The sequence below is a fragment of the Fringilla coelebs genome (genome assembly GCF_963513975.1).
Source record: "Fringilla coelebs genome assembly, chromosome: 14".
In the NCBI taxonomy this organism is placed as follows: Eukaryota; Metazoa; Chordata; class Aves; order Passeriformes; family Fringillidae; genus Fringilla; species Fringilla coelebs.
Window position 1 is genome coordinate 18,429,759 of NC_140040.1, and position 27,120 is coordinate 18,456,878.

The 27,120-nt window shown below is 44.6% G+C and overlaps 2 protein-coding genes across 3 annotated transcripts in view; one reads left to right on the forward strand and one right to left on the reverse strand.

Moving 5' to 3' along the window:
• Positions 1-14,284: 14,284 nt before the first annotated feature.
• Positions 14,285-21,206, forward strand: CEBPG (CCAAT enhancer binding protein gamma). 2 transcript variants are annotated; one of them, XM_084214919.1, is made up of 3 exons: positions 14,285-14,388; positions 18,137-18,289; positions 19,178-21,206. In XM_084214919.1, exon 3 carries the CDS (start codon positions 19,288-19,290, stop codon positions 19,738-19,740), a length of 453 nt encoding a protein of 150 aa, XP_084071045.1. In that variant the 5' UTR covers positions 14,285-14,388; positions 18,137-18,289; positions 19,178-19,287; the 3' UTR covers positions 19,741-21,206. The 2 variants fall into 2 exon arrangements, with proteins under 2 accessions (XP_084071045.1, XP_084071044.1); XM_084214918.1 differs by lacking the exon at positions 18,137-18,289 and having other exon boundaries at positions 14,312-14,388.
• Positions 21,207-25,227: 4,021 nt separating this feature from the next.
• The window catches only part of PEPD (peptidase D), a 143,185-nt gene continuing 141,292 nt past the window's right edge, over positions 25,228-27,120 (reverse strand). The window contains exon 15 of the mRNA XM_084214878.1: positions 25,228-25,797. Within this exon, the coding sequence (XP_084071004.1) occupies positions 25,648-25,797 (150 nt within the window). The 3' untranslated portion in view covers positions 25,228-25,647. The remainder of the gene's footprint in view (positions 25,798-27,120) is intronic.

Below are 27,120 nucleotides of genomic sequence, written 5' to 3' on the forward strand. Positions count from 1 at the left end.
GGACTGCTTATTTTTTAATGTGCATTTTGGTCCAACAACAGATGATTTAGTGACTTATCATTATAGCTTTTCTCCTTTGGAGAAACACCACTCCAAGGTGAACCAACTCAAATCCATGCTATTTTCTTCTTCCTTTTTTGTACCATTCCCCTTGTCTTCAGGGTGTTTTCAGGTGTTTTCTATGCCCATGCCTCAATTGTTGCTATCCTTGTGCTCCATTGACTTCTGGCTCTTCTACTGAGAGCTCAGCCCTTTGCAATTTCCAGGCTAGGTGACTGAGGGCATCTTTCACTTCCATTTACCTGATAACTGCTCACTTTCATTCAAATGACCCTCACAGCCCAATCTGTTTCCAGCTTGTGACCTGTAATCTTGCACCAATCAGTCTGTGAAGGTTTTTTTTAATCCATTCACAATCTTTGCATGGTTAATGAGCCATTGCATACACAATTCCTCTCTTGTAATTAAGACCATATTTCATTGACCACATCCATGGTGCCCAAAACACTGCAGATGTTTTTCAGAGACAGGATTAAGTTCTGTACAGTTGAAATACCACCCAACAAGTGACACTGTTGCTCCTCCCCTCTCAGTGTACTGTTTCCTTCTGCTGTACTGGGCCATCACCTTTGCCTTAAGACTTCCACAAATGATGTTATGATGTTTAACAGTAATTCTAATGATATGCATCAGTTATCCCTTTGCTCAGTATTTGGCCTATCCACAATCACCCACCCTCTCCCTCTCTGTAGTATTTCAGCTCTGATTAAATGATAACCTCCTTTCTTTCACACCTGAATCTCCAGTTGTTTGTCTTTACCTTACAAACGTCAGTGGTTTCTCTCACCATGAATGGCTCATCATCTTTAATTTGTTCATGCTACATCTCCCTGGATGATGGAGCAGTTCATAGCTCTCTGTTTCACAACTAGAGAGCTGTGAGATGAATGATTTGCCAAGGCCATACAAGAAATACATAACAAAGCTGAGCATTTAATCTCTCCTATGCCCTAGTATCAGCCTCCTGATATCACCACCAAGTTTGACCTCTGCACTCCTACAAAGGAAATCCTTTCATACAGTGCCTTCTTGTTTGTTGGTTTTTAAATGGAAATAGATCAATTTTTATCTGAAATAAATTTATCTCTGAGGTGAACTGCCAAGAAATATGGAAAGTACAGACCCTAGCCCTACTTGATTGAAGGCTCTCATTGATCTCTCTCAGTAGGAACCTGTGCAGACCCTTACCTGGCATACAAATTGTGTAGCAGGACAGTAAAAGGGTATCCTACCCCAAACTCAATTCCCAGCTGTGATTTCAGGGAGGTGTTCTCAAAATATCCTCTGAACATTATGGCTCTAAGACTTTGGCTAGCCACTTTTCATGGTGTTATACAAGAGGCAATTCAAACCCAGAGATTTAAAATCCTGGTAAATCCAGAAAAATGATACTTTTTTCTTTTTTCCACTCAGGTGACACCAACTTCCAGCATTCAATTAAGATACTCTCAAAGTGCCTACATGAGCTGTGCATGGAACTCAGATTCACAAATCTCAGTGTCCTGAACTGCACCTGAAACTAAGTGCTGAAATAATAGTCTTGTGAGCAGGCCTGCACACCTGGGTTAGCATCAGTATTTACCAAAATCCTGCTAGTTAGAGCTGTAGCATCTCCTCACTTGTGTGAGTAATTCACTCTGATACCCAAAGTACATTATGATAATGAGCTTCTCCATAAAACAGCAATTTGCAATATTACCTGAAGTGGCATCTAAGGCCCAATAACTACACAAAGCACACCTACATGAACACTGGGAGGTAACTCTAAATTACAAAGGAAATACCCTTGTTTGTCTCTTATATATGACTATGCATTAATCCTTTGAAAATATTCATGTAGTCATTCTGCAACATTATTCATACCTTTTCATGTAAAAGGTTGGTTTTGAGCACAACTTTTGCAGTCCATAGTCAATCCAAAACCATCTGGTTTCGAGAAGGTACATCTACAAAGCTGAGCTAGTACTTGAGAAGACGGCTGAAGCAATGAGGAATCTTGCCACTGACTTGGATGTTACATTTTGCTCTTCTCAAAGGACTTTCAAAAAGAAGATGAGACAGCATGTCTCAGGCTTCATCACTCTTTCTAGATAGTTTGCACTGTAGACATTTTTTTTTGAGTTTCTGAAAAAAAAAATATATGACAAAAATACCAAAAAACATAAAGCATTTTCCAGAAGTATAGAAAGAGATGCTTTGCTACACAAAGAATGTACAATCAGAAGAAGATTTGAAAAGTGAGAGCAGCGGGACTGGAAATGAAGAGAAAGATCAGCTTATAAAAATAGCCATGGCATTTCTGAATTATGTATTTAGTACATGACACATCCTGTCATAAAACCTAGTCCTTCACATGGACAAAATTTTATATTCTCATCCAACGTACTCCCCTTTAAGAGAGATTGTTACAAGGATCAGGATTAGGCTAAAGGGTAAAAATGTGGTAAAAGTTTACATTCTGTAGTACAAAATGGATCTGAAAGCCTCATGCTGTTGTCTCACAGATGAAGACATTGCTAAATCCATGTCAGATTCCAGCATGAGAGCCCTCAGACAACTCAAGGATCTGGTGGGCTTTTCCCACTCCTCTTGCAGTGAAGCTATTGTGAGATTCACTGGTTGGACACTGGGAAAACCCACGACCTCACAGTTTTTTATTGCCAGCCTGCAAATATTTGATGCTCAAAGTACCTATGGAATTAAGGACTAAGATTTTAAAATATGAAGATAATATACTTTTGGTGCAAACCTTCTTTTATTAATGCCATAAAGCATTCAGCTTCAGTGGCAGGAAGTTTTGGGAACACACTTGTCTCATATTTTAAAATGTGAGGTTCTGTAAGTATTGACTCTAAACTGAGAGGAAGCAATTTTACTGCTCAGAGCAGATGCCATCTTGGATCTTAAAATCTGACCCCCCTGTTGAGATAAACTCAGTTTTCTTTAATTATCCCACTATGAGCCCAGGGATTACTGGCATGAGTAATCCAAGCAAGACTGGGCTACTAAATAAAAAATGTCAATGGCAGCAAGAGGAAAGGGAGCTGAGGAAGGAAGGAGGCTCAGCAAAGTTCTGAGAGTCACTCAGTGACATCACCAATGAATCCAAGCCATGATCAAGCCAACCACCAGCATGGGGGGACAGGTGCACAGAGGAAGGAACCAAGTCAGAGGCAATCTTGGCTTGAAAAGCATCACAGTTTTGCTATCAGTTTCAAGCTAATCATAGTGGCACTTGTGGCATCAGAATTTCCTTGACTCTCCAAGGAGTAAGCCCTGCACAGAGGAGGAGCTCATCCTTTGGAGCTGGCAGGCAGTGCTGAAGTTCCCCTGTGGCACACTGGCCTGCAGCAGGCTCAGGGCAGCAGCAGCTCTCCTGTAGCCACTGGCAGGTGACATGAGATGTGGCCCTTCCTTTCCTGCAGGGATTTCCACTTGAACACATCCAGAGAACCTGGCACTGCTGGGATAACACCTGTTCTGCCTTCTCAGAAACTTCACATCTTCCTCACAGGAGGAGAAGCTGCCCACAGGAACATTCAGCATGCCAGTCCTGTTAATTGAAATAATGAGTCTTTACTCACCACCACATGAGCTCCTCAAGACCTTCAGATTTACATTTTTTTGTTTCAACTGGAGTCTTATGCTTTAGGTAAAAAAAGTCTTAAATAAAATAAGACTTAATCACAAAGCAAGTGAGTCTAATGATCAGTAGGGTTTTCAGAAAAGATCACAGACAGATAAAAATCTAGACTCCAAAGTTTCAAAATTTTGGAGGAAAACAGGAGTGATGATGCCTGGAATAAACCATTCCTCTGCTTAGTGTTTAAAGGCAGCTGACAGAATTCTACAGAATACTACAGAACACTTGAAATAAATATATTCAGAATTCATACAAATACAGTCAGAAGATTTCTTTTGATGGAAACCACTATATTTTTCACTAATTTTATGGAATCATAAAAGTATTTTGTTTGCAATAATATTTCAGAAAGTAAAAAGCCAGTGACAATATGAGGTTTGGGTATCTAAAAGCTCACAAACAATGCTGAAAAGACATTGCCCTTCAGATAGGAGGGAGCAACAATGCCATGAGACTTACCTGGCCATAGTTAATAGAAGAGCTAAGTATAATCAAGGCTAATCATTCAGCAAGAGCCCAGGGCTAAGAGGTTTCTAATTCCAAACAAAAAGTCTATGCAAATACATGTGTTTTCAAGAAAAAAATGAACAAACTATTAAATGGGCTTCCATACAGCAAAAAAGTCTATTTTTTTAGTTCTGCTGTAATTAAAGATAGGAAATGGGAATAAGGTTTTGGACTCTAAATTATTCACTTTGAATAATTCTTTCAAGCTGAAACAATTATGCTAGATGTTAATTTTAATCAAATTACATGTAATATGTTAATATGAGCATAAATCCTAAATTCCTTGACAAACACCAAGATTATATTATTGTTAGATAATTATATTAATGGGGAATATGAGCTGTACAAGCTGCTCACGTTTATGACATGAATGTGGTAAATATAAAGTGGAATTCACCTTGGCAAACTAAAATTTAATTTCAGAAAAATAACTCCTGTCTTCTTTAAAGCAGGCAAAAATTCCAGATTTTTAATTACATGAGTTGCATGATTCTAAAAAGAATTCATGCAGCATGTTTTAGTGTTGGATGATTTAAAAACCCATGTGGCACAGAACCCATAGCACGGGAAGGCTGAATCCATGCTGGTTGCCTGCAATCTGACACTCAGCTGCAAAAGACAAGGACAGAAAAGTGTATTTTGGCACAGAAACCTGTTGCTCTGTCAGAGAAACAACTGCTGACAGTTACACAGCCAACACAGCTGGCATTTCTGTTGGGTAAGACAGTACAGCTGACAGTGGGTCAGTATTTTCCATTTAGAAAGGGGCTATTCCCCACCATCATGAATGTTCTGGGACGCTTTAGGAAGGCTCAGTAGATGGAAGCATTTATGTGACTAAGTGCAGGGACCATTTGCATTTCATTTAAGTCATCAAGAGATCATTTGCATCTATGGTAGGGTCTAGACCACATGGGAATTACTTTTCTCCTTTATTAATAAATTACTTACCCAGTTCAGGATGTCACTGATAAAGTCTGAGGCTCCCATTTCCTTCTCTTTTATGGAAGTTGAAGACACTGTGGGACTCCTGACTAGAGTTGTCCCTTGTACATATCTGTGCAAGTTCAACTGCTGTTTCCACTGGATATGCAAGAAGTGGTGCCAGTGTTAATGGAAGACAACCCATATAAATGCATGTGTCCCTATTAAGAAGAAATGCTATATGTTCAAACTGTGGAAAACGTGCAGGCAGAACTCAGATCTTGTGACCTATCAACTGCAAACTCAGCCTTCAGGAAGGTGCTTTGCCCCAGTGCCCCTTTCTGCTTGTTTCAGTGGGCTCAGAGAGACACAGCCAAATCTCCCTTGCAGCACTGAAATACCTCTCTGTACTTGGATCTACATATTTTGATCACATCCATCTGGTGGGGGTGTATCTGAATGTGTGACTTACCAAATTTTCAGTGGACTGAAAACCTTTCTAGAAATCTACTAAAAAACAGTCAGAAAGCAAGTAAAAGCATGCAGCTCTTCAGTTTCCATAGCTCAGCTACCAGTGCTGCTACAGCATGAGGTGAGCTGGCATGAGAGCTGCAGCCTTCATGTGAGGGAAGCCAAAGACACATGGGCTGTTTCAGACTGCTGCAGTGCTCTCTACTGATGTCATACACTGATGTTGAATAAATGCCCCTACAGTAAATCAGTGTTCACATAAATATTATGTTATAAACTTTTTGTGTTTAAGACATTGACATTTGTTTTGAAAAACTGAGTTTTTTCAGTTATCTACGGCACCATGAAGCACAACATCCCACGTTGCCTTGGTAGCAGTGGAGAAGTTTCCCAAAGCTGGAGTTCTCCTGAAGGGGCTGCCTATGTGCCTGTTCCTGCCAGGAGCACACATACACCTGAGTGCACTCATCCTGTCTTCATTTTGTTCAGGAAGGAAAAAGACCATGTGCATTAGACCCTTTGTCCCACTTGCTGAGTCCCCTAATGTCAAAGGACTTTGCACAAGAAGAAAAAAGGACATGATACAAAAGTACACATAAACAAACATACCTTGAAGAATCTCTTTTCCTGGTAAGCAAGTTTCTCTGACTGCCAAAACCACATTTACAATAGGACTGCAGATGACTCGAAAGCAAAGCCTGTACTCCCTGGAGGAGAGCCTCAAAAACCTGCACAAATGATTGTGACTTTTACCATATTCCTTATGCACTTTCTACAATTTCTGTGCACCTTGGTGAAGTCCTCTTTAGAATGTGTATGCTCAGCAAATATTGAGTCTGCAGTAAAAGACTTGAGGGACAGCAATGCTTTTATAGAGTAGGTCTCAGTCTCTGCCAGCTGGTTGCAGGTGCTTGGTTGCCAGTGCTCTTGGGAGTCTGTGAGAGCAGGTTCAATGTTTTGAAGTGTTCTCTGCTGTCATCAGCTTTTCCTTTGCATGTTACTCTCTTTTGCCCCATATTTTTGCAAACAGGTTGTTCCACTGTAAGTCACTGACATCAACATTGTTGTAATATTGCTGAGCCTGAATTCTCTTCTTGGGAAGGATTCCTGATAACTTCAAAAGGTGTCTTAACTGTGGGAGAACTTCTGAAATAAGTCATGCCTGATGCCTGAAACCCCCACATGATGGCTAAACAACTCAGAATGAGGAGACTCCTCTGTACAGAGATTTGCCAAGTTGAATTTTACAGCCATTGAGGTGCACAAACATGAATGCAAAGGATATGTAGTGATGGAGGGAGCACAAAGCTTCTCCTATCCGAGGGAAGTCTGATCTACTTACTGCTGAGAGAAGAGAAAACCTGACATGTTGTTCCTGGAACATGCTACAAAGTGTTTCTTTCTACAAATTTGTCTGCAATGTTTATATTCAATACAAACCCAGACTGTGTCTTGTAAGTTCACAGTGACAGAGATATTCAGATGCCTGCGTTGTAAGTGCAATTGCTTTGTTCTTCTGGGAGCCTGCATTAATGTTGAAGGTTGGCAGAGCCAAAGCAGAAAGCTGTGCCCCACTGTTTCTTTGGAAATGACTTCTGTTTCAGGAAGCAAGAGAACTGATGCCTTGGAGTGGCTACCTAAAACAGAGGCTAGACAAAATTCAGAGTAAAAGTGGGTATTTATTGAAGGCCTTCCATAGGTACACCTTAGGCACTCGAAGCCTCTGAGGGGCTACACCTAAGATGGACAATGGTCACAAGTTTTTCATACAGGTAAAGGTTTTGTCCTTTTACATATCAGGGGTTAATCCTCCAATTACAGTTTCAGATAATGAGGTAATTTACTCCAAGTTCCCCCCACCCCCAATTCACTGTTGTTTACATCTCTCGGGGACTGAGACAATAAGGTGTCCTTGAGTTTCCTAGAGAGGAATTGCTTTGTCTGAATAAAATGGGAGAACAGTAGCTGACAGGTTTTAGAGCTATACACTAAAGCAGTACAGGATCTGAAAAATATAAAAGCTAAATCCTAAGGCATCAGAAGTAGAAACAGTTAACTCACTAAATGTAAAGAATTGATGTTCTTGAAGGAAGATGGCCCTGCTGAGTACTTACCTTCTTGCCTGACCAAAGTATCAGTCACTGATTATCTCATCCAAAATTCTCCTCAATGTGAGCAGCAGGAGCTCAATGACAGATGTGTTGCAACTGCAAATGCATTTTCTCAAACTGTCCTCCCCCACATTTTGTACAATGATAAATAATAAATTTGCTATTCATGTTCATGAATGGAATTGAGGTGGAGTAAACAGTCAGGTGGACTGTCCTCTGCCAGGTGCCAGACTCTCAGTTTTGTGTTTCAAATAGCCATTCCTTAAGCTTTTCATGGTATTTCAGAGGTCATCTTGGTTGCAGGGAATAATAAAGCCATTTATAAGAATGCAGTTTGTGTCCTCATCTTTCCAAAACCATGAGATCATAAACCAAACAATGTCTCTCCAATTAATTTGCTTTTCTGGAAGAGTATTTATTTTAGGCTTCTGTTCTGAACCATTTTGAAGTCTGGATAAAATTCATGACTAAAACTATTCTCTCTTCTTGATATCATAGGAATAAGGTAAAGTTCTTGACTAGAGTATGCCCTGTGATAAATAATGCCCGGGTAATTATGGGTGGGGATTTTCACGCGGTGACTGATGATGCCTTGGAAAAGAGCCATGGCACTGTGCATTCAGAAGCTAAGCTATCTAAATCCTTGCAGGCCTCATTTATGCTTTTGGGAATATAGGACAGGTGTGGCAATTACTAAACCTGGATACTTGAGAATTCACCTCTTATTCCCAGGTGTGGGCCATTAATTCTCGCTCAGACTTGTTCAGTTCTAACAAGTCTCTTTTGAACCAGATTTTATATATGCACATATACTCACACAATAAATAGCATTTTTCCTTTCAATCAATTTATCTATTCTGGTTTTGTTTATCTTTAGCCATGCAGCCCTCATCTTACCTAACATTTTACATACACATGGCAGCAAACCCCCACAACAATCAGTGGCAGTCTACAGATCCCTGCCATATTCTGCAGATACCAGAATTGCAGTTTGCATTGTTCAGTACAATTACTAGAGAAGCTCAGGTAAAACTCAAGCCAAGCTCCAGTGAAATTCACAACAAAGGCTACACTAATTTTTATTGGATCACTAGACATCAGAGCAGAGCCAGAGAATACTCAAACATGAACACGTTTGTAAAATCCTTAAAAAAAAAAAAAAAAGTAAAGGAGTATAATGTTCATTCTTTTTGTTAGATGATCTCCTTTGGGTTGACACACCTAGAAGCCTCCTCACAGACCAGGCATTCTTCAGGCACATATTTGATATTTTTAAACTCAAATGCTGACAAGAAAGATTCTAATTCCATATTCTGATATTTCCAAAGAAGGTCACAGATAGTAACCTCAGCTGCTTCATTCACTCCCAAGGGACTTGTGGCTACTGGACACTAATGTATATCTGGCCATCTTTATGTACCTAAAATATGTTGGTCATCTCCTAAGCAGTCCACTGGAATACAGTGGAGATGGGATGATAAATGCTAAATTTTGAAATAGCACACATTTTTGGGACAGTATTTTTATGTGCAAAGAATTGTCACAAAGGTAACAAGACATTCCTGTACCTTCAAATCCCTCAAGAAGCCATGGCTGAAATGGCACACTGCTCAGGTCTAAGTGCCACCTGCTGAAATGGGATATTGGTATTGGAGAATAAATTCCTGACAGCATGACAGCACAGACTGAGTAAGGGTTCCATTAAAATATAAATTACAATCAACAGTATTTTGTAGCTATGAAAGACAAAACCCTGCTATGTGACTGCTGAAGAACTCAACCTACTAAGCAGAATACCACACAAAAAAGTGAAACTTGCCAAAGTGGGCACACCTTTATCTGTGCAGTTGGCTGATTCTGAAGGTGCTTGCTAAAAGTTTCTGATTAAAAATTTACCTTCCTGATAATAGCATGAATCAAAAATAGGGCAATTAAGAAATCAAATCTCAGGGCACCACTGTGGCAGACCCTACCTAGATGAAACCAGTTCATTAAGCTCAAAGCACCAAACCTCTCAGTCCCCTCAAAGCTGTAGAGGGAAAGGTGAAGAGCAGTAGCTGGAGAAGCACAGCATGTAATGCCTGTAGAAGTGACAGCCTGCATCCAAATCATCAATGCACTAGTTTTCTACTATATTAGTTTTTTCAGGCTCTCTGAGACTTCTCTGTTAGCCTGATTCCTTTTGCTATCACCCAACAGCCTGCTCAAGTTGTGGGAAACAGCTGTCTATTATGGGGTTTTTTTTGTCCTCCTCTATTTGAGAACCATTGCATTTAGTTTGCACAAGTAATTGAGTTAATTGATTTTCAGAAACCAGTATAAGTAACTCCAGATATCTAGATAACCTGGATATTTTGATAACTGCAAATAAAGGGGAGTAGTTCTGGAAGATGCAGAACTAGAAACTGGAAATACTTTGTTACAAGACTTATTTGCTGCATAGAGAGTGAGAACAAAGGCACTCAATTTTTCCTGCAAATGAACTCCAGGCAATGTGACAATAAAATGGATGTTTGCTATTAGGACAGATTGGTTCCTTTCTTTACTTACCATTTGCTAGAACAAAAGCACTGTGACTTTCCAAGGCTGTAGTCAGTCAGTGCTAGAATTAGCAGTATGATACTGAAATAGCGACCACCACTACACAATCTCTCCTTTCTCCTCACCTAGTCAAAAAGGCTACCTCTGAGTAATCAGCTCTTAGATATGTTTCTCTCATTTAAATTATTAAATCACAGTGAAAAACCTAATTCTGTGCTTAGGAAGTATAAGCTTTTTCAAACCAAAAAGCAGAGCTATTCATATTGCTTTTTCTCTTTGTGTTTAATTTTTTTTTTTCAATATAGCCAGAGTCCCAAGAAAAGAAACTCGATCCTTCTACTTTCTGAAGCTTTAACAGCCTCAGCTCTGCAAAATTCAATTTTCTAACAACAGGATTTTGGTCTTGGTGCAGGTCAGTCCTGAACACGAAAAGTAATTATTGTAATACCAAAATGCAGGGCTGGTAAGAGAAGGGAGATTTGCAATAATAAGATTACAGAAAACCTCTATTACAGACTTTGTATTTCTGGGGTATTCCTGAATGAATGCCATCTGCTTGGTGATCATAAGGAACGTAATCATATTGAATCTTTCACTTTTGAGTAAAGCTAGGTTGAGATTACCAAGAAAAGGGGTAGCAGTTACCAAGAAAATGTTTTATTTTGGTATAACTCAGTGCCATTTGCCCTTAAATACATCTGAGTGTTCCTCACAGCCTGGAATTATGTGCTTTTACTTAAGGGGCCTATTTATTTCCATCTGTAAACTACATATAAAAATATATTTATTTTTCTCTCTTCTAAATCACTGGAGAGAAATTAGTAATTTCTTCTCTAGAATTCAAAAGCCTGGCTGTTAGACCAGAGTGAAAAAGTACACAGCAGCATCATGTGTGAAAAGTAAACTTTTAACTGAAATGTGCAAGTCTAAAGTAAAAAAAAAAAAAAAAAAAAAATCCAGCAAAGGCTTACCCATGAGGGAAACAGAGGCAAATGCTTATGGAAAGAAACATTTTTTAATGTGTAGGTTTCAGTCCAGGAGTTTGTAACATTTTTATTTTAAGACAAAGAAATAATTGCCCATGAAGACAGAGGAAACAGGGGTGAACAATGGAATCAGACACAACATAAACTATTCCAAGGGCAACAAAGCAGTTCTCACTCTGAGTAAAAGGCACCAGGGAACTTCTTACTGTTTTTGTGTTAAGGGAACACACTGTGGGCAGTAAACAGGGACATTTGTCCCTACAGGCTCCTCTCCCCTTGATACCTTCTGCCTCCAGTTCCCAGTATTTCCATTTCCTCAATGGCCTTTCTGCCTCTAAATGGGAATTGCTGTAGATTACTTGAAGACACTGAATATCAGTGTAATTTTTTTCCAGGACTAAAGTCATTAAACAATTGTGAGACTGGCTAATGCATGTGAAAGTAAGACACTATTCCAGCATTATCTGCATATATGGGTAAGCAGTTGCTGTAGAAACACTCCCAGGAGCAGAGGGAGAAGGGCTCTGTCCCAGCAGGGATCAGGCTGCTCGTGACACCCCACTCAGAGCTACTGCTCCTCTGGCACAACCTGTACAAAAGCAGGTAAAGTGTATTTCAGTGCCACAGCCCAGTTGTCCATATATTTCTGTGCTTACTTTTTAGATTGCTTCCATGATATTTTATTTTAAATCCTGATTCCTATTTATTCTACTTTAAATCCTGCAAAAACTGAAGTACACTGTGTAATGGTTTCCTTTAACAGGATATAATGCCAACCAAGCACTGGAGTCTCTTGCATGCAGGGAATTATGTGTGAGCTTTAATGTTTAAAATAGCCAGACTCTGTGATTTAAGTGTGTCTGCATTTTATTTTCTTCAGCTATCTTTGATGAGGATTAATGAATGAATGGTCATAAAGAGCTCTAAAATCCTACGAAAGCATACTAAGAGCATACACACTTAACTATTGTGAGCAAAGGATAAGGTTTAAAGCTTACCTGGAATTTCACTCCAGCTATAGATGGATGAGTCATTGTCACAGAAAATGTAACAGTTTCAATTAAGAAACAGAAAAACATTAGAGAAATTAAAGCAAATACTTGATGATTGACAAGGAAAAGTATCTTTGTGGTAAACGAGCTGAGTAAAACTGTTTGCCCAGACTAAACTTCAGAATTTTTCTGCAAATAGGGTTTATTTTCCATGGGGCTTTACAAAAACAAAACCTGTCCACAACATCAGCCAGCCATAAAAATGGTAAATATAAATAATTGTATCTACATTACTGAACTCTGCAACTGTATTTACAAATTTAATTATTTACAGTTTTTTGCAGACATAAAACATTTTCAAGCAGGTCTATGTGCATAGATCCTTAACATGATTTTTCCCTACATTAAAAAAAAAAATCCCACTTTTCCAACAGTATTTTTTTCACTGCCTGCACACTTGAACTTGTTCCAAACTTGCCTACCTTATAAACAGATGATTTTGAGACCTGCCCACTGCAAACACACACACCTGTATATTGAAGTGTACATTTCCCACTCAGGGAGCTGCAAACACACCTTGCTCCCACACAGCTTGAGATGTGAGTACATGTGTGGATATATATAGTAAGCATATGCTTGTTTGGGCAGAACAAAAGTGATACAAAACAAAGTGTCTGGAAAATATCAAGGGCAAAAAGAACCTTTCCCCACAAAAAGTGATGTATTTTATAACAACAAACATACCAGTGAAATGGTGGAAAACCTTCCTTTGACATTTAACTCTAACATCCAGATGTTTCCCAGTCTGCCAGCACTTAGGATTTCTTTTCTAATAGTAAGTTAGAAAAGAAAAAATTACCAGGAATCTATGAAATGTAGAAATTTGCCGTAATTTCTGTTGTCAAGAGAACTGTTGATACTTTTTTGGGATGCCTTTGGCATTCCTTCCCCTTGATCTCACAACATTCTAAGGAGGCAAACCACACCGCAGCTAGGATCGAGATGGGAATGCACTGCCAGGTGCTAATTAACAGCCTGGGAACAATTAGAAGATGCCAATCAGTACAGAGACACGCCGCCATCAACTCCGATGCCCGCGGGGCACTGGCCAACTTCACCAGAATCACAGAACATTATTCTGAGTTGGAAGAGACCCACAGGGCTCATGGAGTCCAGCCCCTAGGCGAGCGGCGCTTACGAGGACCGAACCCAGGGGCTGTGCCAGGTACGCCCAGGACACCGCCCGGCCCGGGCACACCGAGGCTGCGCTGCGCCTCCCGCCGGGGCCGGGACCAGCTCCCCGCTCTGCCCGTGCACGGACTCGGCCGCGAAATGCGCTTTCGGCTTCTCCCCCTCGGGCTGAGGGAGGTGCCGGACCCTCCTGGAAATACGGGCGGGCCCCCGCTTCCCACCGGAGCGGGGACGCGACCGCCTCGCTCCCCGCCAGCCCCCGGGCCGGGCGGGGCGGCCCCTCCACCCGCTCCCCCGTCGGAGAGAGGAAGCGGCTCTCGGGGCACAGCCGGCCCGGCGACTCGCGTGGGCCCGGGAGCGTTTTCCTTCAGCGCGGCTCCAGCAGCGCAGGGACACAAACCCTGCGAGCGGCCGTGACAAGACCCCGGCCGGGCCCGCTCAGGCCGTGGCCGGGCTGAGGCAGTGACTGGGCTCGCTCAGGCCGTGGCCGTGGCTGTGGCCGGGCTCCCTCAAGCCAGTGCTGAGCTCCCTCGGGGCCGCGGCCGGGCTCCCTCGCGCCCGTACCGGTCTCCCTCAGGCTGTAGCCGGGCCCGTGCCGGGCTCCCTCGGGCCGGTGCCGAGCTCCCTCGGGCCCGTGCCGGGCTCTCTCAGGCCGGTGCTGAGCTCCCTCGGGCCCGTGCCGAGCTCCCTCGGGCCGGTGCTGAGCTCCCTCGGGCCGCGGCCGTGGCGGGGCTGGAGCGGAGCCCTCGGGGCGCGCGCGGCCCCCCCCCGCCCCACACAAACCCCTCGGGACGCGGCCCCGCCCCCGGCGGGCGCTGATTGGCCGCGCGCGCTGCCGATCCCGCGGCGGTTGCATCACCTGGGGCGGGGCCGCCGCGCGCGGTGTCGCAATCGGCGCTCGCCGCACGCGCACGGTACCGAGCGCGGCCCGCCCGGCCCCTCCCGCCGCTCGCGCCGCTCAGGTAAGCGCGGGGGGCGCGCGCCGGGGCCGGGGGGCCGCGGCCGCCCCCGCCCGCCGGGCCCCGCTCGGCAGCGCGTGATGCAATCGGCGGGCGGCCCCGGCTCCCTCCCCTCCCCTCCCCCGGTGAAGTCACGGCTTGGCAGCGCCGGGCACCCCCGCGCCCCGCTCGGACGGGGGAGGAGCGGCGCGGCCTCGGCGGGCGGGCGGCCCGGGGAGGGCGGCGGCGGCGCCATGGGCCCGCCGGGGAGGGCCGGGCCGGGCCGGGCCGGTCCCGGTCCCCGCGGTCGGTCGTGGCCAGGGGGCGGGAGGAGCGAGGCCGCGCCGGGGCGGCTCCGGGGGCGCTGGGCGGCGGGGCCGGGCTGCCGCTCACGGCGCGGCGGGAGCGCGCCCGGCCGAGGGGCGGCCGGGGAGCGCGGCCCGGTACCGCCCGCCGAGCGTCAGGGACGTGTCGGGCTCCTCGCGAGCGGCCGTAGCTCCAGTGGCAAGTTTGAGCCCGGGGCTTTGGCAGGCAGGGAGCTCCGCGTCGGCCTTGGCGCTGACATCCGGCAGGAAGAGCCCCAGCTCCGTAACGGTGCCGTGCTGAGCCTCTTCGGAAAGTATAAGCACTTAGCATTTGTAAAACTTTCGGATTTAAGGAATTGCTTTATCGTTAGAAGTCACAGCTGTCGTTTTAATTCGAAAGACGGTGTTTTGGTACCTCCTTGCCTCCCAGCGTTTGGGGTTCTGTCATGTTAAAATATATGTTTGTGTTTTTTTGCATTCTGTTAAGGATGTCAGAGTGTATTTGTTTTTTAAGATGTGTATTAAAAATGGAGATTCTGAAATAAATGTGGAAAAGTAATGTTGTCAGCTGTGACTAGAAATGGGATTGAGCTACCTAGAGTCAAAAGCGTTGTGTCCCAGCCTTCAGTAAGTCAGAGTTAGCAGCATCTCCTGCAGACCTGTGCGTGTGACCCGTACAGGAGTCGGCCCTCCCATTGTTCAGCAAATGTGTGCCTGGAGCTCCGTGCCACTGTCCTTAGTACGGGGTCATTGGAATCCAGACTCGGATCCTATCAGGGTATTCCTAGTGAAGTCTGAGAGAAGTTCCTATTGCTGTTCAGATTGGGACTGATTTTGCATTTGAAAAGACAGCTTTGTGAATTTGAGCGATAAAGTTATTCTGACTAATGATCAGAATCACCAAAGTCACACCTCAAGAATTGAGCAGAGAAAAGCACTTTGTATTTTTTGCTACCAAGTTAAAAAACAAATACTGATTGGATTGGCAAAACGGTTTTGGGTTTTTTGGTTTTGTTGGTTTTTTTTTTTTTTTTTTTCCAAAGCAAACATTTGCAAGTTTAATGTCTTTACTTTTATTTTTTGTATGCGTGAAAGCAAATGAGGGCCTTCATTGCTTCACTGGTCCCTGAGGAGTACTGTGAGACAGTAAGAAACATCTTTCTGCCTGAGAAGACACCTCTTGAGTTACCAGCTATTATGCTGTAGTGGGTGGCCAGTTGGTTTCCTGGGTGGCCAGTTGGTGGCCCAAGGAGAGAACTAGGCAGTTCTAACTGGCCACTGGAAACAGTACCATGTGTTGGGTGGAACCAGCCTAGGGCTGTTGCTGAGCTGAAGCTCATGAGCAGCTTTATGGGAACAAGATGCTGGGAAACTGGGCTGGCTCTCTGAGGAGTTGTCTCCTGCTGTGCTGGGGCTGTCAGCAGTCACAGGAACGCAACCTGTGTGGAGGGGCGTGGAGCAGCCGCGGGTGTGTGCACGGGCTCTGAGAGGTTTGAGCCCAGTCTGCCTCCCCTTCACAGCCTCTCCCAGTGACCATGTCCTTCACCTCACCCTTCTTAAGAGTCCCCTCTGTGTGTCTTGTACCTGCTGCCTTTAAATCTCCTTGCAGTCTCTGCTGAAGGATGCCCATAGCCTTCTCACAGATGGTGATAGGCATCCAGCCTCCAAATACCGGGGGGAAAAGGAGTTCCAAGCCTCAGTTGGTACTCTGTAGCTCTGTGATGCAGCTCAGTGCTAGTTTAGTGCTAGTTAGTGCTACTTGCTCTGCATATTCTTTGGAGCAGGACAGGAATCCAGGTGTCACCTGTCCCAGTTAAGGGTTCTGATCATCAGGCCAGATAAGAGCATGTCTCACTCAAGAAAGAGCAACTTAATAAAAAACAAATCTGTTCCAGTGGGGAGGAACTGAGGGAGGTCTGTTCTAGCAGGCAGGGCTGGAATTCTTGCTTGACAAGTGTGACACTGGTTATCTTCTCTGCTTATATCCAAGTACTGCCCAACTAAAATATTCCATTAGTATTCAACAAAGTTTTTTCATTGAATCATAGGGAAATTTAATGGAGATATGAAAGAAGTATTAAAACAGTATTAAATAGTTTTGATAGCATAGAGAGAAGTAGCACATGGAACCTGGTGATGTGAAGAAACTTATTACATGACAGATGGGGTTCCTTTAGGGGCAGGAGGCAACCCTTCCTCTGTAGTAGGAGCACAAAAATCAGGTTGTGAAAATGGTGTGGGTTACATAACTGGCCTGTCCAGGTGAACTTTGCAAACACTGAAATGTGTTGAAGCAGAGGGGACAGCAGAGCATTCTGTTTGATTTGGGAAAGGTGTCAAAAATCTACTTGTCAGAGACAACATAAGAGAACTGTATATGCTTTGAGGGCTGCAGAAATCCTCTGTTGTAAAATTAAGTGCAGACAAGGCCAGCGTATGCTCTAAGAGGAGCAGGCACTTACACCTCGACTAAAGATGTCTGTGCAATTACACATGCACAGCTGCTACAACCGGCCCTGCCAGTCTGGTGCTGGGGCACAGGAACACCTCCTTAGCTGGGTGTTCAGTGCAGCTGTCCTGCCTAACTGCCTGTTAGGTCAGGATCTGAGACTGAAACAAGGTATGCAAAGGTTGCTGTAAGGGTTGCAGTTGGGGAAAATACACAGAGATGTTAGATACTATGTATTTAGATTCAACTCCACAGATATCAGAAAGTGTTGATGGTCTCATTCTGCCCTGAAATGGGAAAATGAAAAGATTTCTTGATAGGAAGGGTGTGGGTATACTCACACATCTTCACAAGGGGGAAGACCTCTTGGTGACAGAGAATGTTAATTTTGAGTAACATTCAAGCCAAATTTAGTGGACTTTTCCATGAATGTTATTGAACCACACTCTGCAGCTGCATCTCATTGTGGCTCCTTCATCATGGAAGAAAATATGCAGTTGATCTGCACAGTTGAATTTTAATGATAGCCCTTCCTAAAGTAAAACAGCAACACAGACTGCTGAGAAAAACAATCAGGAGCAGTACACAGCCGATGAACCTGTGAGTTTAGAAGGACCAGTGACACACAGCAGCTCGCTACAGACCTCTCACACATCCCTCCATTCCTCAGCCATCCAGCTGCTGTTACAGCTGTGAGAGGTGTTCCTGGGCTGGACACTGCCCATCCTGGCAGTCAGCTCTGCCCAGTGCTGCTGCAGCTGCCTGCTTTTCCCCAGCCCTCTGGAGCATGTGTCACACTGGTGGTGTGGTACAGCATGTCTGTGTGACAGTGCTGGGCTGCACTGCTGCCACACAGTCTGACCTTGCAGTAGGATTGTTTAGTGCCACTTAAATGCTTTTCTTCAACACAACAATCCACACTGACTTGACTGCTCACTGAGTATTTTTCACTGGAGCCATAGGTAGGTGTTTCAGGAGCTTAGGACCATCCTGTTGTCCTTCCCCTCTTCTCTCCCAGCCATATAGGAAGTCATCCTGTGAGATGAGAAGAGAAGGGGACCAGCTGTTAGCCTTGCCAGGGCCATGGCCCTGCAGCTGTGGTGGAATCCTCCTTGTGCCACCAGTAGGGCCAGGAGCAGGCTGACCTCAGCAGCGGGAGCACGTGAGTCAGGTGAGAGGATGTCTTGCTCATCAGGACGGTTTGTGTGCTGGACAGCAGAGTGGACAATGACCAGTGCACGAACCATGCAGGTGACTTTATTTATGGATGAGTCAGCTGTGGTTGCTGTCTTTTAATGGGTGACAGTCCTCTGTTGTAGTGATCTACACTGCCATCAGCCTGTGCTCCTGTCCCACCTGCTTGAGTGAAATTGTTACAAGCTCAGCATGCTGCTTGTGGTAGGATGTCACACAGACATGGCCTTTGCAATGCACTACTTTTTCCATAGATTTATTTTTCCACTCAGTACCAGTAGACCTTATGACAGCCATCAATTTGAACATCATCTTCAAAACAAGTGCTGTAAGGTGGTTGAGAAAAGGTGGACAGGCTGAGCACCCTTGCTCCAGAGAAAAGAGATCAGGGAGAAATTTGTCTGCGGATACACCCAGAGATGTGGTCCGAAGAGGACAAGGATCAAATACCCCTGTTGGTCAAGAGTCAGGCTGTTAATAGGTTTAAGCCACAGAAGGAAAACTCCAGTCTGAAAGCTAAGAAAATTGTATAACTGGAGGAAAAGTTAGACAGTGGAACATGTTGCCAAGACAGAGGTTGTGAAACTGGAGATATTTGAGGCTAGGCTAGACACCCATCCATCAGGGATGGCTTTGGAATAACTGAGTGAAGCCAGTGAACAATTCAAACAGCTTGACTAGATGACCCAGTAATAGTCCCATCCAATCCAAATATGTTGGAGACTTCAGAAATGTAGTTGGCAGCTTGTCCACTTCCAGCAGTTACGATGTGTTACTGCCAGATGTACCATCAGTACTTTATGCTAAAGCCAGTGATGTATAAGATTGTAGCTGAATCTTAATAGCTTTTTTTTTGCCCTACTAGGTTCACCTTGCTCTTAATCCATGTGAAGATCCGTTGGAAACACCTTCTAGAAACCCAAGAGTTTTCAGTCTCCTAATAAATTCTACTGTGTCCAAGAACAGCCTGCCCAAATGAGCAAGACATCCCAACAGAACACCACCACAGATGTGAGCGGAGTAAGTGTGATTCACACTCAAGCACACTCCAGTGGTTTGCAGCAGGTTCCCCAGCTGGTGCCAGTGAGTCCTGGTGGTGGAGGCAAAGCTGTGCCTCCGAGCAAGCAGGGAAAGAAAAGTTCCTTTGTGGATAGAAACAGTGATGAGTATCGGCAGCGCAGAGAGCGGAACAACATGGCAGTGAAAAAGAGCCGCTTAAAAAGCAAGCAGAAAGCACAAGACACACTGCAAAGGGTCAACCAGCTTAAAGAAGAAAATGAACGTTTAGAGGCAAAAATTAAACTCCTGACCAAGGAGCTGAGCGTACTGAAAGACTTGTTCCTTGAGCATGCCCACAATTTTGCAGATAACGTTCAACCTGTTGGCACTGAGACCACCACAACAAATCCAGAAAACAGTGGACAGTAGAAACCTGCGACCTTCTGAAACAAACTCTTGAGCTGCAGTTTGTCTGCAGTGCCCGTGCAGTAACCCAGCAAAAACTGTACCTTTAGTCATTGTTTTGTGGAGATTTTCTTCTTTTAGATTTAACACTGAAGATTTGTAACAATTGAACCAGAAACTGGTTAACTCTTTGTTTTAAATATTTTTCTCCTCAAAGATTTATGCAGATCTGAACTCCTAGCTAACAAGGAATGTAATATTTAGGAGATAACATTTTCACAGGAATATTCACTTACCATTTTAGACTTTGCATAATGGGAGGAATCCAGCAGGATGGCTCACTGTAGTATCAGAAACTTGTGATTGAATAGAACATTTTTTAAATACCTGTTAGAGTATTTTAGCCCTTTGTTTTCTCCATTACATATTACAAACTTCAAAGGCTGTGGAGAATTTTTGCTTTTTACTTTAAATCTGTAGAATGTAAGTCCTATGAAGCACCACGTAGGTCCCTCCTGCCCAGTCATAGTTAATGGGGAGGTTGTAGTAATAGTGAGTCCAGTGTTCACCAGAAAAATAACAATATGCTCTGATGATATATACAGGCAGTTGGCCTCCAAATGGCACGTGAAGCATCATGTACAGGAGGCAAAGCAGCACACTGACAAAGCCTTTTATTTAAGCTTGTATTTCATATTGCTCACCTAGTGACTGGGGCCTAATGAGAACAAGAGCTTTTTTCCAGAAAATTTCAAAATGCTACCAAAAAACTGCCCTGCAAAATTGCATTCTTGCTGGGAAGGAGGTATTGGGGAGAACAAAAAGTGCAGCTTAGCTTAGCAGTGGAAGGGGCAGGACAGCAGGTGTTGAACTGGGATTTATGGATCACTGCTGGCTGACATTACAGGAGTTTACAGTGATTTTAAAAATAAATGGCCCTAGTAACTGATTCAGTGAAATTTCTACAGCCATCATACATCTGTGTGAAGGAGTATCTTTAGCCTTGTTTTATTTCCATAGAAGTTTTTCTGTAGCAACTTTTTTATTGCTACTGCTTAGTCTTTGCCATGATCCATAATGCAGTGCTATGTGCTATACTGAGGATTTAAACAAAGTAAAGCAGGAACTTTGATGTAACTTTAATTTATTTTTAATTTTTAAATATTTCATTGATGGTATGGTTATTTTACATTTAACCTGTGTGTCTGTCTTGTAGATTACTACACTGTCTTAATTTCCCTCTTACACTACCTTTGTCCATAGATTACTTTGGAGGATGCTTGTTTGCTCTGTATCTGCACTTAGGAAAAAACTTGGATGTTATCTCTATGAAGATACTGTTAGAGAATGAAACCTTGAAAAGTTTTTTTGAATTTAAACTTTGAATACATGTGGAAAACTCTGATGGATTGTTTTGGATTATGTTAGACTTTTTACAGATATGTTTTTTCATTCTAACTGCATCTGAAGTTGGTAAGGTTGAAATACCAGGAGCTAATAAAAATGTTTTGCTTGTAGTGGCGTCATCTTCCCCATCCCTTTTCTATCTCCCTCAAGTGCAGAGTTGCCCAAGTCACACAGCTGTCTTGGAGAAATCAGTGCAATTGTCTCTGTTCCCCTCTTTCACTCAGGTTTCTGCTCCATGGAAGCCATCAGAAACTTACTACAGTTTTGTCCAAATGTCCGATTTAACAAAAAAGGAAAAAAAAAGAAAAAGAAATTTAAGACTGAAAATATATTGCATTTAGATGGGAGGTGGGGAGAGAAGCAGAACACCAAAAATTCCAAGGGAAAAGATGACCTGAAGGCACCTCCTTTGTTAACTGCACGTCCCCTGGTGGGAAGGCCAGGCCGATGTGTTCCCTGCATCTCTGACCTGCACTGGGACTGTGTGGCCCCACTGTCCTGAAGCTGGTTTGCCAGGCTGGTGGGGGTCCTCCTCTGCCAGTCTGAAAAGGGGCTGCAAATCCTGGCTGTGATTTTGGTGGAAATGATTTCTTAGATCTCTCGTGAGTGGTGGTGATCCTCTTTCCGAAGCTCTCACTGGTGACTTTTCCACCTGTTGGTCCTGACAGCTCTGATCCCATTTCCTTCACGTTTAAAACAAACCACTGAGTTAGGAAAGTAATTAGTTTGGAAAATGAAATTTCTGGTTTATCAGCCTCTGCACTGTTTTTTTTTACTGATGTGGTTTAAGCCCAACTGCAAATAAACCCCACGCAGCCACTCCTGTCCCTCAGCCCTCAGGTGAGAGAGATGAAATGCAGATTAGGGGCTGAGATAACAATTTACTGTTACTGGAACAATTTACAATTTAACAGCAACCAGATGAGAAAACAATCAGTGACAGTGACACCAACAATGACAACAGTGTGTGGCAGAGGGCGATGGCCAAAGCGCTCAGAGCCTGACAGGGCTAGGGCCAGGAATGACCGGAATACAGGGCCAGGAGTAACCAGAGCACAGGGCCAGGGACAGGAGTGACCAGAGCACAGGGACAGGGCCAGGAGTGACCAGAACACAGGCATAGGGCCAGGAGTGACCAGAACACAGGCATAGGGACAGGAGTGACCAGAGCACAGGCATAGGGACAGGAGTGACCGGCACAGGGCCAGGGCCAGGAGTGACCGGAATGGCGGCGCAGCCTCCGCACGGCACCTTGGCCTTGTCCCCGCCGGGCACACACAGGGACAGCAGGACAGCCACCCTGCCCTTGGGGACAGCCACCCCAGCCTTGGGGACAGTGGGACAGCCACCCTGGCCTTGGGGACAGTGACCCTGGCCTTGGGGACAGCAGGACAAGGATCCCTGGCCTTGGCTGACACTGGAACAAGGATCCCTGTCCTCGACTGGCACCGGGACAATGATCCTTGTCCTCGGCTGGCAGCCCGGGAGGACAAGGCCCCGGAGGAGCAATGGCTCTGTGCAGCACCTCACTCGTGATTGTAACAAATCCATGTTTTAAACGTGCTCCAGTGAGAGGCTGCAAGAAAGGGCTCAGGCTTATTCCAAGCCCCCCTGCCAAAGCAGCTCCAAGGAGCAAGGGCCATTTCCCCCAAGGTGAAGCAGCCCAGTCTGTGTGGCAGCAGAGCACCTCCATCTCACCCTCTGCTGCAGGGCACAAAAATGTCACTGTGCACCTATAAAAGTTAAGATTTTCCTTTTGACTCATTCTTCTTAACTCCAGTCCATGGCAGAATCCAGTGCCTGTCAGTACACAAGGAGTTACAGCACATTTCACCAGACACCTGATTCCCATGTTCTCACTGTCCCCCAGGGGAAGGGGTGTGCTCCAGCCCCCAGAGCACTGGGAGGCTGCACTCCTTGAGCAACCCCTGTAGCTGCAGCAGGGTGATGGGCAGGTAAATTCAGAGTGCACCCAACCCCAGGGAGCTCCAGCAATTTGCTGGAACAATTCACATGTATCATTTCAGAAGTGCTCAGATGTTTCTAAACACCCAATTTGCTAGGCATAAGACACATTCTGTTACTTTGGTGCCAATGCTATTCAGGTCTGTTTGTGCCACGGGGAAAAGGCATTTGGGAAAACACGACAGAATATAAAATATCTTGATGTAGTCAAAAAGAAAAATTGCCATAACCTGTACTTTCACCCCATTAATACACTTAAAATTATTAAACACCACTTTTTAAAGTATTAAATATCACTTTGCCTTTTTAAAAAAGGTTTGTTCCCCCTCCCCTGCCCAATTTAGGAAAAAAAGGTCTAATTCACTTTTTGCTTAAGTGGATAGAAATGATCATAATTACAGGACAATCTCGTGGAAGGAAGGATGAGATTGCCATCCCCGGGTCCGCGGGGCGGATGATGAAGGCCGGGGGAGGGTGCCCCATCCCGGCGGAGCGGGGCGGCCGCGCCCAGGGCTCAACCGGTTCTGCCGCCTCAGGGCCCGGCCCGCCCGACCTGTTCTGCGGCCGGGCCCGGCACCCAGCGGGGACGGCCTCCCGACCGCTCCGGGCTGACGGCTGACCTGAAACAGCTCCAGAGCTCCTTTCCCAATCCGTGCATGTCACTGTAAAGCAGCGAAGCTGCCGAGCCCCGGCGGCAGCAGGGTTCGGTGCCCACAGCAGCGAGCCAACCCCGGGCGCGTTCGGCTCCCGCCTCAGCAGCTCTTGGCCGGGAGGGAACGGCGCTGGGCCCGAGCGCTGCTTTGCACTGAAAAAACCCGGGCTTTGGGGCAGATCAGTTCAGAGCAGTGCCAGTGTAGCCTCTGTGATACCTGCAAGGCTACCAAAGCAAAGCCTGATGTCCTTGTGCAGGAAATAAAACTCCGAGGTGGAAGATTCCGGTCACCACAGCAGGAACATCAACGCAGCAGCACACACAAGGTCCTGATCCCACAGCCTCCCGTCCTGAAAAAACTGTTTCCCTTCACAGTCAAGAAGTGCAGCAATTCCTGCACTTGCCTCTTGTAGACCAACGTCAAGAAACCTCTGAAAAATGTAAATCGGCTTATTTATTAATTGAATGGCATGAATGAAGTCCTCTGGATTGTTTCTTGTTTCTTTGGCCTCCCACATGAAGTTTCCTACAGAGCAATGGCTGTTGGGAATAAAGGGCAGGTTCTTGTCACACAGACTAACCTGCTTAGCAAAAGGAGTTCTCCTGGAGCAATGTATATGAGGATTTTTGAGGAAATGATTTCAGGCCTAAATCCAGTGCTGGGGTGTCACCACATTTCTCTTCACAGAAAAAAGCAAGGCACAATTCTTCCCAAGAATATTTCTGGGTTTCACATTCTCTGAACCTCAGAGAAAGGAAAAACAATTCTTATCCTTTGCTGTGCCTGTGTAGTGCCAAAGTAGAATGCAAGATGGAGATTGTTTACCCAGAGTGATGGGGTTTTGGTTCCTTGGCCTGTCAAGGCCAGGTGTGTGTGTGTGTGTGGGCTGATAGTCACGGGTGCTGTGCAGTGGAGTGCAGTTGAGTGCTTGGCAGATTCAGTTTAGATGTCATGTAATATAATGTAATAATATAGTATAATAAAGTAATTAATTAGCCTTCTGATAAGATGGAGTCAGATGCATCATTCTCTCCCCTTATCAAGTGTTCCTTGCAATACCATACTGGGGGGCAGGCAGCAAGGCAGTGGCAGTGGTTCCTGACACCACCCAAGCCCCCCAGGTGAGTCAGATTTACATTATTTCATTCTGAGCTGTCTAACACTGAACAGTTAAAAATAACTCTATATGCTGCACAGCATATGCTGCTGAATGACCACGAGCCCTGCAGCAAAGTTATTCCCTTCTTTCAGCTTTTAAGGGTCAAGAACACCACAGCATTCTGTGTTTTTAAGGAACAAATAGATGAACAAATCTAATGAGCATGGGGATTGTTTGAAGGATCAGTACAGCCACTATCCAGAGCACAGAACTCTGGCTAGCAAAGGGTCAAAGTATGCAAGGCACAATTGGTAGTAGGGTCAGATAAAGAAGCAGGAACTGCAGCAGAAAAGTAAAATGACCACAAAGTTGTGAACACAATTGATGCCAAGGTGAATTTTAATAAAAATTTGTTTCTGCTCAGTACATGGATACAGATCCATAAGAAAAATATCATTATGTCCACTGAGAACAACTGATTTTTATTTCTGTTTTTCACAGTACTTGTGATGAAGTTTAAAAAAGGAACTAAGAGTGTTACAATTGTTCATAGCTTTCAGATAATCCATTTGGTGTTTTAGAGTCCCAATCATCAAAATTCAGATTTAATTGCAAGATACATCTGAGTTGAGATCTGACAGAAGTATAAGCCCCACTGATAAGGCAGCAGGGTTATTTGGCTGCCACTTGGTCACGTAAACTGCTGATTTTCTTGCTATTAAGAATTGGATACATTTCATTTTATATGCTGCAGCATTAAATCAGAATGATGACTGATTAGCTGAGGCAATAAGTATCACCCTGAATTTACTGCTTTTGGCTGGAGAGGCAGCCAAATGATTTGGCACTGCTCTGGCCTTCTGCCATGAAAGCCTCAATTTCCTCCACAGTCCGCGGGACACAGGTGAGCAGCTCCATGCCGGTGGCTGTCACCACGATGTCGTCCTCGATCCGCACCTGCACAGGGAGCACACGGTCACCAAGGTGGTCAGATGGCATGAGGAGCACCTCAGGCAGCAGCAGCAGCAGGGAGGGCACAAGGTGCTGCTGCAGCCCAGGCAGAGATCCCACTGCAAGCACAGAATTGTCACCACCAGCACCTTGGCACGGGGCTTGGCAGGCTCTGGTTGCCCTTGGGCCGCTGGCCCCTGCCACCCTGGCTTGGGGGTGACCCCGGTGTGGTGGTGCCCCTCAGGTGCCTCTGCTGCAGTGGGTACATCAAGGACAGTCTGAGCAAGGTGCTGCAATAGTGGGTTCATGCTGTGTCATTCCATGGGGCCAGTAAATCTCAGCCCCCTGCCAGCAGGAGCAGTAAAAAGAACATTCTTCCCTGGATTTGCCTCCAGCCTTCTTAGCACATGCCTTGCTGGGGACAGTGCCTCCTGATGCCCACAGTGTCTGCTCTCAAAGCTCTCCTGTTTCTGAGCTGAATTCAGGTAGCTTCTCTTTGCTCTTAAAACTTTTCTCTTAACACAATAAACTTTTAAAGCAAAACTTTGAACATTAAATAGCTTGTGGCTGATATTCCAAACATTGAATTTTGAGCTGATGAGAACGCCCTAAGCAGATCAGTCATTTCTTTTAAAATACAATCACTAAATTTCAAATAATGGAAGGAAAAAGCAGATCCTCTCAGTTTTTCAGCTCTTGCTATTAAAATGAAAAGTGTGCTCCATTTCTATTTGTCTCTAATCTCTTCTTACCAGTAAATGTGCCTACACAGTCATTCCCATTATCTTATCAGAAAAATGTTGCTAAGTTGCTAAGCTGCAATAAAAGCAATTTTAGTAAGGTGCAAATCCAAAAGAACACAAACCCTGGGTACTCCCACCTTACAATTGCTTTAATTGTTTCTGACCTCTTGACATTTTCAACTAAAAATAAAGCTGGTTAACATTTGTACTTCTGATTGCAAAATAATCCATTTGTTCAAACAAAATGAGTCATCCAGTCCTTATTAAACTGTTTAATGATGTCTTTGCCAGATTATTTCTTTTACTTGGTATCAAGTTAAGTGTATTATAAAGCAGAATTAAATAAACAAACTCCATTGAGTTTACACATTTGTTTTGGACAGCTGTAAATTTGAAAGCTGTGAGGCTCTGCGTGCTCGGTGTGCCTGAAAGGCTGGTGCCTTGCTGCAGAAGAGATCAGCAACACATGCAGTGACTCTGCACTCGAACAGAATTTATCAGGATGGGCTTTTGGATTCACTGCTTCAAATTTGACTGCTGAGCAAAACACAACCCAAGGATTCAGCAGGAGGGACAGACCTGGGAA